Source organism: Leuciscus leuciscus, assembly GCF_965113295.1.
Source record: "Leuciscus leuciscus genome assembly, chromosome: 11".
Lineage (NCBI taxonomy): Eukaryota > Metazoa > Chordata > Actinopteri > Cypriniformes > Leuciscidae > Leuciscus > Leuciscus leuciscus.
The window spans coordinates 3,719,230-3,732,699 of record NC_138735.1 but is presented as its reverse complement, the minus strand read 5'-3'; the positions used below and the strand labels follow the sequence as shown (position 1 = coordinate 3,732,699).

General features: G+C 38.3%; 1 protein-coding gene across 1 annotated transcript in view; it reads right to left on the bottom strand.

Annotated features, from left to right (window-relative positions):
- Nucleotides 1-454: 454 nt before the first annotated feature.
- cUnh18orf63 (chromosome Un C18orf63 homolog) overlaps nt 455-13,470 on the bottom strand; it is a 39,536-nt gene continuing 26,520 nt past the window's right edge. The window contains exons 12-17 of the mRNA XM_082184330.1: nt 12,718-13,287; nt 12,485-12,586; nt 9,019-9,102; nt 3,233-6,849; nt 1,968-2,197; nt 455-1,773 (exon numbers count right to left, since the gene is read on the bottom strand). Of these exons, the coding sequence (XP_082040456.1) occupies nt 6,727-6,849; nt 9,019-9,102; nt 12,485-12,586; nt 12,718-13,287 (879 nt within the window). The 3' untranslated portion in view covers nt 455-1,773; nt 1,968-2,197; nt 3,233-6,726. The remainder of the gene's footprint in view (nt 1,774-1,967; nt 2,198-3,232; nt 6,850-9,018; nt 9,103-12,484; nt 12,587-12,717; nt 13,288-13,470) is intronic.

Below are 13,470 nucleotides of genomic sequence, written 5' to 3'. Positions count from 1 at the left end.
TGGAGTGACAACATAACTCGCCTCTAGTGTATTGGCTGGCATACTTGTGGTATTATACAATTTGTTTTTACTTGTTTTCAACAATTCTGTTTATAAAAATGTATCCACATTCATTTGTCAACTACGTCAGCACAGGTGGGGTTTTCAACACATTTTATGTATAAATCACCACTGGATGATTTCCTTAATCAGCCGAGTTTTTTTTTAGCACAATATTTCAATAGAAAAAAACCTTTGTCTTATTTGTTAACCACCTTCAATCCAGTTAAACCAGGTGCTTTATGTGCTGCTAATAATACTGTGCCATTCACATGTAAGATAAATAATGACTAATTACCTATTTGGTGACTGTATTATAATTGTGCTTTATCAACAAGTCAGCATGTTTTGCTTGCGGCATTAAAGGGACAGTTCACACTAATATTACAATTAAGTCATCATTTACTCACCCTGCTATTGTTCTTTTTTGGACCACAAAACAAGAATAAAAAAATAAAAAAAGTGTCCCACTCTGCGCTCATCCAATGATCTTGTGCAACACACTCCATATATTCCAAGTGTTCTGGGGGTATATGATAGAGTTTGGTGAAAATAAAACTGAAACTGTATGTATTATTTAACGAAAATGCTGACCTTGGCCATTGGTCTTCTGTACATGGCTACGCGAGGTGTGCATTTGTGATACTATCAGCACCGCAGTTCACTCCGTCTTGCCCAGAAAAAGCACACAAGTTGTAAGAAATCAAGGTTAACAAAAATGCAACATGAAATACAATCCATACACCTTCTACTCTGAGGTGAATATATCCTTTTTGTTCGTCGTAATGAAGTTATCGCGTTCACATCTGTTCACAACTGTCATTCTGACTGACATCAGTCAAAGAGAGTTCAGGTCCGGAGATATTTAACTCAGTGAAGAAAGTACACAGATTATTTTGGGGGATTTAGGCGCATGTAATTTGTCATTTCTCACAACTAGTGTGCTTTTTCTGGGCGAGATGGTGTGTATTGCGGTGCTGAGAGAGTCTCATGAATGCCCACGTCGAAGACTAACAGACAAGGTCAGGATTTTTGTTACATAATCCATTAAATTTCAGTTAGTTTTCTAACTGTTAGTATCTATCCCTATCAACTAATGCAGGTGGTAAACAGAATCTCATCTAAAAATATTACTTTTCTAGTGATTATAGCAGCAGTTATTCACCACCAAGTGATGGAGAAACGCTATATAAATTAATCAGTGTATCTGCAGAGTTTTTCAAATCAAATTTAAGACTGTTTAAGACCTCCACAAATAAAATTATTCGGCTCGTTAAAGACCACTCTTGCTGCAGCATTCTGGATCAGTTGCAGAGGTTTGACAGTGCAAGCTGGAAGACCAGCCAGGAGAGCATTACAATAGTCCAGTCTGGATAGAACAAGCGCTTGGACAAGGAGTTGTGTAGCATGCTCTGATAGGAAGGGCCTGATCCTCCTAATGTTGTGCAAGGCAAATCTACATGACCAGGCAGTTCTAGCAATGTGGTCTGTGAAGATCAATTGATCATCAATTACAACTCCAAGGTTCCTGGCTGACCTTGATGGAGTTATGGATGACAAGCCTAGCTAAATGGTGAAGTTGTGATGAAGTGTTGGGTTGGCCGGGACCACAAGTTGCTCTGTCTTCGCAAGGTTTAGTTGGTGGTCCTTCATCCAGCCTTGGTGGTCCTTCATCCAGCCAGAAATGTCTGTCAGGCAGGCTGAGATACGAGCAGCTACCGTCGGATCGTCAGGCTGGAATGAGAGGTAGAGATATGTGTCATCAGCGTAGCAGTGATAGGAAAAGCCATGTTTCTGAATCACAGATCCTAGTGATGTCATGTAGATGGAGAAGAGAAGTGGTCCAAGCACTGAGCCCTGAGGCACTCCAGTAGCTAAATGTTGGGTCTTAGACACCTCACCCCTTCACGACATCCTAAAGGACCTACCTGAGAGGTAAGACTTGAACCACTGGAGTGCGGTTCCCGAGATGCCCTTCATCTATAGGATTGACAGGAGGATCTGGTGGTTAACTGTGTCAAAGGCAGCAGACAGGTCCAGCAGGATGAGAACTGAGGATTTGGAAGCTGCTCTTGCCAGTCTCAGAGCTTCAATTACTGAGAGTCTCAGTTGAGTGTCCGCTTTTGAAACCAGACTGATTGTTGTACAAGAGGTTGTTCTGTGTAAGAAAGGAAGAGATCTGGTTGAAAACATTTCATTCAAGTATTTTCGCGACGAATGGAAGAATACTGGATACCGGTCTGTAATTTTCCAGATGTGCTGGATTTAGAGTGGGTTTCTTAAGCAGTGGGGTTACCCAAGCCTGCTTAAAAGCTGTGGGAAAGGTACCAGTGTGAAGAGAGGTGTTTATGATGTGCGTGAGTGCGGGTACAACTGAGGAAGAAATGGCTTGAAGTAGGTTAGTGGGAATAGGATCAAGCAGACAGGTGGTAGGGCGATTGGAAAGGATGAGTTTGGAGACTTCTGCCTCTGAAAGTAGAGGGAAGGAGGGTATAATGTGTGTGTTAGCTGGTAAAATGTGTGTGTCAGTTTGTGGATTGGTAAATTGGCCGCTGATGGTGGTTGTTTTATTTATGAAGAATGTGGCAAAATCGTCAGCTGTTAGGGCTGATGAAGGAGGAGGAGGAGGAGGGTTGAGAAGAGAGGAGAAGGTTTTGAAAAGCATGCGAGAGTCAGAAGAATTGTTAATTTTGTTGTGATAGTAAGTCATTTTAGCAGTAGAGATATTAGCAGAAAAGGAAGAGAGGAGGGATTGATAAAGACCAAAGTCAGTAGGATCTTTCGATTTACGCCACTTCCTCTCTGCACCTCTGAGTTTAGAACGATGTTCGCGGAGAACATCAAATAACCAGGGGGCAGAGGGTGTGGCGCGGGCTGGCCTGGAGGAAAGGGGGCAGAAGTTGTCCAAGCAGGATGTTAAAGTGGAGAAAAGAGTATCAGTTGCACTGTTAATATCTAGTGTTGAGAGCTGATCAGGTGGAGGAAGTGTGGATGAGGCCAAAGAGGATAGGCGAGAGGGTGAGAGTGAGAGTGAGCGTAGGTTTCGCCGAAAGGTGACCTGTGGAGGGGTGTATGTTGTGTCCTGAGGCAGGTTGAGGTTGAGTGTGAGGAGGAAGTGATCTGAGGTGTGCAGTGGAGTGACCAGTGTATGGTCAGTGGAGCAGTAGCGTGTGTAACTGGTCCAATTGGTCACCTGATTTGTGAGTAGCCGCAGTAGATACTTGTTTGAGGTCGAATGAGGCAAGCAGAGTGTGGAAATCAGCAGCCTGAGATTTTTCTAGGTGGATGTTGAAGTCTCCAAGAACTATGAGAGGAGTACCATCCTCAGGGAAGGGTGAGAGTAGCACATCAAGCTCCTCCAAGAAACTGCCAAGCTGACCTGGGGGACGATATACAACTACAAAATGGATTTTATTAGGACTAGTGATGGTAATTAAATGTGATTCTAATGAGCTGTTGTCACACAGAGGTGGTAAAGGATCAAATTTCCAATCGTTTGAGATGAGCAGACCACCCCTTCCGGTCAGGCGAGGGGTGTGTGAGAAAGTGAAGTTAGTGGAGAGGGCAGCAGGTGTGGCAGTGTCCTCTGGTCTGATCCAGGTCTCAGTCAGGGCCAATCAGCTTTGTTTACAGCGGACTGGCCATTCCAGAGACCAATAGGAAAAGAGAATAAAGTACTAAAAGACACCGGAAAGGTACGCAGGTTGTTAGGATTGTACTGCCTCCGACGTGTGACATTGGATTTACGCATGTTAGTAATAGTAGGGATTTGAAAACACAGTGTAAGAGAGCTCACAAACAAAGATCAGATGAAAAGTTGTGTAGAAGAAAAAGGAAACAACAAGAAAATTAAATAAATAAGAAAATAATACTCAAGTGCCTTGTCGGTGTCCTTGCTCGGTGGAGTCGCACAGGTAGAGTCGTTGGTCTTTGCACTCTTCGGTCTTCACACGAGGGCTGCCGCGGTGCACTAACCAATTATATACACGCCTAATACCTCGTTATTGAATACAGCAGGCCACGCCCTTCTACTTAGCCAAGCGAAACTCAAAAGTCACGACACACAAACAAACGCCACGCGCTTTACCAGGGTAAACACAGTAAACAAATTAAAGTTTCCTAGCAACGAAGAACCGCGCTAAAATCTAATGAGAAAAATGTTTATCAGTGGTTGTATATCAAGCAGGGACACGTTTGTGTGCATTTTGTTTTGTGATTTCACCGGAACGAATAGAGTCTCTGCCACGGCGATAGACTGAAGCGCGCTTCCGAGTGAAGACTGTGCGCGAGCCACAAGAGAACACTGTATCAGCGCCACTGATAGCGGCGGCAATGAGCTCAGCAGCTTGACTTAAAAAACAACACATTTCAGCACTAGAACGACTCTTATTTGACTAACAAACAAAATGAATTCCCTGCTAGTTAACTGGAGATATTTTATTTATTTGTATTATTAACATCCGTGCCGCGAGTTGTTTCAAAAAGTGGTCGGGACAAAATATCGACCACGGCAAAAACCCATATTTCTCCGCGAGGTGTCAACGATGGTCGCTTTGGCCAGGTGGTGTTTATAGCATAGGGGGCGGGACTCTTTACATTCAAGATAGCATTTGATTGGACAGAAGATGTGATGAGAAGCTGAAGTCTGCGGTGACGTCATAAAAATCCGTGACCCATTTTAGCAGAAGTGAGGGACTGTAAGTTTTGAATGCTTATATCTCCTAAATGCGAATTTTGTCATTGGTTTGGAACACACCAGCTAATTCATAACATTAATCCTAACATATTCATATTAAAATCTAAAAAACTTAAATTTTGATTTCAGGGGGCCTTTAAAGGGTGATTTTAAATATCTAAATGGTACATATTAGAACCTTTCGAAAAGCTACTTTCCCAGTGACAGCTTCGTACTATTATTTTTTTCTGAAAGTGTACAGAACTAACTGATACAACCTCAAAAATAAATACAAAATATGTCTAAAATGTCCTGGCCAGCTTCTGTGAAAGTAATATGGGTTATCTAGATCTATATATGCTGTAAACAACCCATCGTTGCTTTAATCAATTCAGCATTTAATACGATACTTCAATGCTCCAATTGTGAAAGGTTATAAATTATAGCAGCAGACCCCTTGACTCTGTATATTAACTTGGTTGTAAGTACAGTCTGGCAGGTCAAAACTCAGTAAACAGTCTAAATCAGAGCGGCAGAAGAATCCTGAGGCCTATACTTTGAGATGAGAGCATGAACCAGCACGCAGGAGACAGGAATTTTTACTGTGCCTTGTGGCGACTGGCACCTGAACAAAAGTGTGTTCTAGTGTGCATTGATGTCAGTAAATGAACAAAAAATAACAAAAGAGGGACTACATATGAATATATCTATTAAAGTCTCTGAGATGAAATATGTCAGACTAATTTACTTGCTATCACAGATTGTGATATATATCATCTATCACTTGTTGCATGTGCTGATGCAGACAAAAAAAAAGCCTGATTCTGCAAAGCGTGGGAACCATTTTTCAGGGAACATTTATCTTTGTCTGTGACATGAGGTTGAGGACTTAAACTAAGAGTCAATAAATCAACTAATCCCTGTTTTCTTCCATAAACAAGTCATCCGTCAATTAAACGTGCTGATATTAGAAGCCATTACAGTAATGAATACTGTAGTCAAAGTGCACTGATAGCAAGTCTGTTTCACATTCAAATCTTTGATGTGCACTGTTTTTTAAGCTTAACAATTTTTGCCTTGCAGAAGTGCATACTTGCTCCTGCATTGACCTCCTACTTACCACAAAGCTTTTCAAGTCAGATGTGTATGGGTCATTAAGCTCTGTTAGTATAAAGAGCAGAAAAGACGAGTGTGATCTTGCTCTTTTAAGATACAGAAAGCAGCGCAATCTGGACCCTATCATTAGCCATCAAAGTGGCTATAGGCCTGACTTCCATCTCAGTCAAGAGCCCCTGACTCTATTCTGACTCTTCTTTTGGGGTCATTATTGAGGAAAGTCACTGTTTTATGATGTTACGGCATTCATGATTGCCAATTGAAAATCTGTTTGTTAGAGGTTTGGCAAGATCACTGAGAAAAGCCTCATTTAGATCTCATATGAGATGAGATTATAGAAAACTCCCAAAGAGATTTGCCAAAATTCTGAAGTCTGCAATCAAAAGAAGAGATTTCAAGATTAATTCTAGCATTAAATTCCTCTGAGCTGTTATTTTCATGAATTATATAGCTCTAAACTCATACTGTATGTCAATAATCATCTCATTTGTGTCCAGTTTTACTTCTAAAGAATGTACTTACTTAAGACCTCTGGGTCTGATTAAAGTCAGAGCACAGAGTTAGAATAAATAATTGCACTAAATGTAATGGTAAGTTTGATTGTTGACACATGACCATCATGCTAACAAAAAAAGACCACTATTACAAAGACTTGCATATGTTTTCTTTATCTGCATCTCTCTCTCTCTCTAAACTCTAGATCCAATTAAACAACAGATTTTAGCTTATAAAGTCTTGAAAAAAAGGCAGTAGTCAAATGTGTTATGAACATGTAGTAAATCATGGCAATCGTATTGAACTGTCAGTGTCAACAGAGTTTATCAATGGAACAAAAACTCAGTATGCAAGGTCTCTATAGTGTGTGTTTTTTAGGCGAGTAACCCAATCCAACACACCTAAGTTTCACTCAGACATTGCATAACCTTTGACATTAGCAAATGTTTCGTATCCCTCGCGCTCACACTGATCCCTCGACTCTTCAACCATGCCTGCAGAGTCACTACTTTGACCTTTGAGAGCTGAAAACAGAAAAATATAAATAAGTTACTGGGTTACAGCTTTACACTTTAACTTTAATATGCAGCTCTAGAACTGATTTATATTTTAAAACCGCAATAAATAACTAGACATAATCTGCAGAATTGTTTCCCGTCTGCAATGATCTTCTAAAACATGGATTTAAATATGGTACAAATATGCTAAACTGAGCAATAAGTGCTTTAATTTTATGGTAGCATTAAATATTTAAATTGATGAATGATTATTTGGAATGTACAGTCAAAAGTAAATCTTGTGTGAATCTAAGATTTTTTTATATTTCTGAAAAAGACGTTTCTTATGCTAATCAAGGCTACACTGTAAAATACAGTCAATAGAGTAAAAAAGGTAATATCGTGATCAATTTTCTATTTTAGTATATTGTAAACTGCAATTTATTCCTGTGATCAAAGCTGAATTTTCAGCATCATTACTCCAGTCTTCAGTGTCACATGATCCTTCAGAAATCATTCTAATATGATGATTTGCTGCTCAAGAAATATTTCTGATTATTAATAATGTGGAAAACAGTTACATTTTACATTTTTGTGGAAACCCTGATACATTTTTCAGGATTCATTGATGAATAGAGTTCAAAAGAACAGCATTAATTGAAATATAAATATTTTGTAGCATGTTTTCTAACACAAAATGCATTCACTCTGATTAAATGTAATAATTCATTTAAAAAAATAATCCAAACTTTTGAACAAAGTGTATCTTGATGCAAACCTCTGCTAAGCGCTGTACACTTATTTTTGTTCATACTGTCCAAGGGCAGCAATCAAGCCATAACATGGAAGCAGAAATGGCAACAATACATTTAATACAGATGATCTGTATGGGTTTTTATATGGCTTGCACCTGTTAGTAGCCTCTATCATAAAGAAAATATACGAGCTCATCCTCTCTCTCAGTGACATTCAATCAAGACCATGAACACAAGCCAGGCTTGTAATGGATCTCATTTATATATATTATAGGTGCCAATGAGCAGTCACTCTGCTGTTATTTAGCAAACTATTCTGCCTTGCTAAGATGAAACAGTAACTACACCAACACTGAAACTAAACGGCTTATTGATTGAGTTTTGAAGGTAATGAGATGTTATTTTGATTCATATTTCTATACTAAACATTATATATATACAGTACAGGCCAAAAGTTTGGACACATTACTATTTTAAATTTTTTTGAAAGAGGATTCTTCTGCTCATCAAGCCTGCATTTATTTGATCAAAAATACAGATTTTTTTTTTTATATAGTGATATATTATTACAATATAAAATAATTGGTTTTCAATTTATTATACTTTAAATTATCATTTATTTCTGTGATGCAAAGCTGAATTTTCAGCATCATTACTCCAGTCTTCAGTGTCACATGTGACATCCAGTCTATCACATGATCCTTTAGAAATCATTCTAATATTCTGATTTATTATGAGTGTTGGAAACAGTTCTGCTGTCTAATATATTTGATGAATAGAAGGTTAAAAATAACTGCATTTATTCAAAATAAAAAAATATTTTCTAATAATATAAATCTTCTTTACTATCACTTTTATCAATTTAACACATCCTTGCTGAATAAAAGTATTGATTTATTTCAAAAAAAGTAAATTACTGACCCCAAATTACTGACCAGTAGTGTATATTGTTGTTACAAAAGATTTCTATTTTTAAAACATTTGCTTCTTTTTATTTATTTATTTTTATTCATCAAAGTATCCTAAAAAAGTATCACAGGTTATGAAAAAATATTAAGCAGCAGAACTGTTTCCAACTTTGATAATGAATCATCATATTAGAATGATTTCTAAAGGATCATGTGATAGACTGGATGCCACATGTGACACTGATAGACTGGAGTAATGATCCTGAAAATTCAGCTTTGCATCACAGAAATAAATGATCATTTAAAGTATAATAAATTGAAAACCAATTATTTAAAATTGTAATAATGTATCACAATATAAAATAAAAAAAATCTGTATTTTTGATCAAATAAATGCAGGCTTGATGAGCAGAAGAAACCTCTTTCAAAAACATTAAAAATAGTAATGTTTCCAATCTTTTGGCCTGTACTGTATGTGCAATTTAAAAATAAACCGAAGAAGATATTATAAGTGCACTAATATGCCAAAGTACCTGATTGTTCGTTGCACACACTTCCACACACACATCCTGCACACTTCGTTTGGACTTCTTCGGTTTTGACTGAAACGTGTCTCCCTGAAAGATGGTGAGACAGGATCCATTAGAAGCACTGCACGTCTTTCTTTACAACCCATATTTAATCATTCATGTAGGTTCATCAATTATTTTTGGAAAACTACACCAGTTAATTTGCCTAGTCTCGCTAAATCTTTGCCCTCAATGGACTGTGTAAGATGTGTAAGATGTCTAATGAGAAATACAGCAACTTAGACACTAAATTTGTACATTTTCTAAGTAGGGAAATGTGAGTGGTGTTTGCCAGTGCAAAACTTACTATGCATTTACTAAGGAATTTTTTTTTTAAAGAGGCCATATTATGTATTTTTACAAAGTCTTGATTTTGTTTTTGGCCTCTACTAGAATAGTTTTTCATGCTTGAATGTTCAAAAAACACATTATTTTTCCTCATATTCTCCATTATTGCTGCTCCTCTCTTTCCAGTCTGTCAGTAACACTCTGGGGTGTGTTCTCCGGACAACGGCTTAACCCTCTGGGGACCAAAAACGCGCCCGCTCGTTTTTTTTTTGCTCGTTTTTTTTTTTTGCAATGAAAAATAAACACAAAATGCTCTGTTAATTTTGATCTTTCATTTTCGTGTAATACATCAATCGATCCTGTTCAGTTTCTATTTTTTTTCTGTATACTCACAATACAAATAAAGTGTTTTGCTTTTTGACAAATAAAGAAAAACTAACATGATGCTATTTCTGCCTTCTCTCTGTCAGTAAACTCCCATTTGAAACGCGTTCGAAAATTATCTATAACTCCGCGAAAATTCAGTCAAACAGGCAAACAGACCCACGGGCATAAAGCTTGAGATCGCAGCTTTTAAATGAAGTAATTTATATAAAAAACAAATATTATCAGCTTCTGTAATCTGTATAAAAAGAGAGCGACTCCAGTCGAGCTCATTAGGAGCCATTCAAAAGTAATTTGACCACGCCCCGGAGAGCGCGTGCTATTCAAACGCAAATTCTGAGAACCATTTCAGTCTGTGAAACGCCCCCACATCAGCTGTAAACAAAGAGGCATAATATAGCCTACCTTATGGAGAAAATTTTCCGTGCTGATATGAGGAGCAGATCCCGCTGAGGAGTGAGGTAGGCTAAGTTATCCTTTCTCAAGTGTTAATGTGGAATAACGTTATGGAATAACGTTGTAGGCTTATGTAAACAAAAAGATGAATCGCGTTTCTATAATATGAATAGCGTTTCTGTGAGATGAATGAAGGGTACATATTTGTAAAGACTGTTTAGCCTAAATATGAATCGCGCGTCTGTGTGTGAAAGAATAAACTGCTTTTACAGTTACAGTTACTGCGTTACAGTCAGGCGAAGTATGAAAGACAACATTTTGTTGACTAGATTTGGGTACAGTTTTTACTGTAGAATATACTGTCACATCAAATAAGCTTTTCTGCTCATATATATAAAATACTATTTTGTCAAAAATAAAGTCATAGACTAAGATGTTCCAATGTTGGCTATATTCAAACTAATGAATACATATGATAAAATGTAGGCCTATAATCTTTTTTTTTTTTTTTTACAAAGAAAGAGTACTTTTTTTGCAGAAATATTGCTGAAATTGTAATTATTGTTGTAATTGTAACCTTTTTAATAAAATAGCAAAACATATTTACAAGATAGATGTAAGCAAAATCTTAAATGGTCAATATAAGTCTTCTTCTAAATATATAGGCTATTTTGTCCTTGCATTGTGGCTCAGTCAGTGTCACACCTGAATGAATGGCTAATTATGCAGAGTCATTATGCAGAGTGGGTGGGACTGGGTAATCTAAGGTGTAAACTACTCCTCCCCCTCGCATATTGGCTTTCCAAGCAAAACCTGTTTTACACCATTTAAATCAATGTATTTTTTTTTTGTGAACGATAAAGCAAGACTATTTTCACATAATTTTGAAGCTAGAACTCCAAGAGAAAACATCCATTAGTCAAAAGTCTTGTGGGCACATATTTTGTATGAGTTTTGTGGTCTTATTTCAGCAACTTTCATTTTTATTTTTTTAAATAACCACGCATAAACATTATTCTCTTAAAAATACAAACATCTACATACATGTTGCTCGCATATTATGGTAGGCCTGTTTGTGCTATATAGAGTGAATTTACACCTTTGCCATTAACATGTTTATAAATAACTGAAAAAAGCACAAATGTCAGAGCATGTCAGAACATCTCAAGGGCCCCAAAAACAGCTTGGTCCCCAGAGGGTTAACTCGCTGCTTTACTACCATAGTATGAAGCATCATTGAAGAAATCAACTAGCTAGTCACGACTGTTTCCCGAAACCGTATTGTGGAACATTGGTCGTTCAACCACGTTGGTTAATGATGTCACGCACGTAGTGGAGTAATAACTACTTTTAATGAATCTGTTTGAGACTGAATTAATGCTAGATGTTTTGCTATAAATTACAGACATGGAATCTGAGGAATATTTCTCATTTATCTCAGTTATTTTGCTTTATTTCCAGATTCAATCATAGGCTCGTTCTTCCGTACTAGAGCACGTTCACACTTTTAAAAAACGACGCTTTAAATCTCTTGACAAACTAAAAGATGTAAATGACATTTGTATGAATTCTAAATAAAAGATATGGATTGTATTGAATGTCAGCTTGCTTATTTTGCTCAAGATAAGGATTTATTGAGTCCACATGTCATGCAAAGAAGAAACTGCTTCTAACCACAGGCCGAGAGCTGTCGTTCCAAACACACAACTCTGCGATGCTGTTTGTGAATGTTCGTTGGAACGATGGTTTCGGGAAACACGACTTGTTGAATTCTACAGATAACGACGGTACTTGTGACCATAGTTGACTAACGATGCTTTCGGGAAACGCACCCCATAGTTCATGTCTCTATGAAGCCCCTCCTTCTGAAAAGCACACTGTGCTCTGATTGGTCGGCTGGAGCAGTGTGTTGTGATTGGTCAAGCTCTTCGAGTGTGTTTGGGAAATGTCCCGCCCCTTACCATAACTGCCAGTTTCAACACACTACTAACTAACTCAACCAGGCCCCACCCCTTTATTCTGCGTATGCAAAACTCATGGAGTTCAGAAACAGTGACACTGATTTAGAGAATAACTCCTGCTGGAGGGATTTTGTAACTTTGCAGAGCTTTCTCATCCTAAAACAGCATCATTGACAATGTAAAAAAGCATTATTTACATTATTTAGTTTTATGCATTTGGCAGATGCTTTTATCCAAAGCGACTTACATTGCATTTCAGGGTATACATTTACATTCTTATCAGTTCTTTCCCTGGGAATCAAACCCATGACCTTGGCGTTGCAAGGGCCAATGCTCTACTGTTTCTAGAGCATTCTGATTCTGATTTACAGCAATGATGTTTGGTTGCATTGTTTACTTACCCCTCTATTGCTGGGGATCTCAGGCCAGTTTTGGGTCTGTGTCTCTACTAAAGGCAGGGGTGGGAGAATCCTATCGACTCCGCTGTTGTTTTTTTCCTCACTCTTACAGCAACATTGACAATGTAAAAAAGCATTACAGGTTCTCTTTTATTCAAACTGCTTAGGAATCGAACAGGTATCATTCTGATTTACAGCACAAAACAAACTGATGTTTGGTTGCATTGTTTACTTACCCCTCTATTGCTGGGGATCTCAGGCCAGTTTTGGGTCTGTGTCTCTTCTAAAGGCAGGGGTGGGAGAATCCTATCGACTCCGCTGTTGGTTTTTTCCTTACTCTTAAAAAATGGTAAAGACATCCGCCCAGGGGCTGGAGGCCTGGAGAACTGGTTAGAACGAGCTGGTGGTGTGAAAGACGATGACAGGCCAGTCGATGACAGAGGCTTGATGAATGCTTTTAGCTTCTGTTCTTTCACAAAGATCTCAGTCGCGTTCATGCGGTGGGTGTATGGTTTGTTTTTGAAGATTGGTACAAGCCTTGGTCTTGGAAGTGTAGACTGTGACTGGATGTGAGTAAAGTGAACAATTGTGGAAGAGGAAGAGGACAGAGTTGCCAAGTTGGAGGAAGTCCAGTCTTTTTGGTCAAGCGATCTGGGTCTCTCTTTCTTTTCAGTGTGTTTTCCAGTTGAGTCACACTGACTATTGTGGTTTTTCGCGGTGTCCCGTGGGCATCTGCTGGGAAGCTGGTTCAGCACAGCCCTGCTGCTGCTTTCTGTTGTCACGTTTATAGGCAGGGCCTCAGAGGACTAGAAATGTAAGGAAAGAAAAGTCTGTGAATGGGAAAATACTTGCAGAGAAAAGTTCCAGTGTAAATGTGCACATGAAGAGCAGGTTAGACGCCATATTGAATTTAATACATATGAAAACGAGGGTTGTGACGGATAGAGTATAAAGCTCCTAGATCGTAGTCATTTTCACAACTCACAACT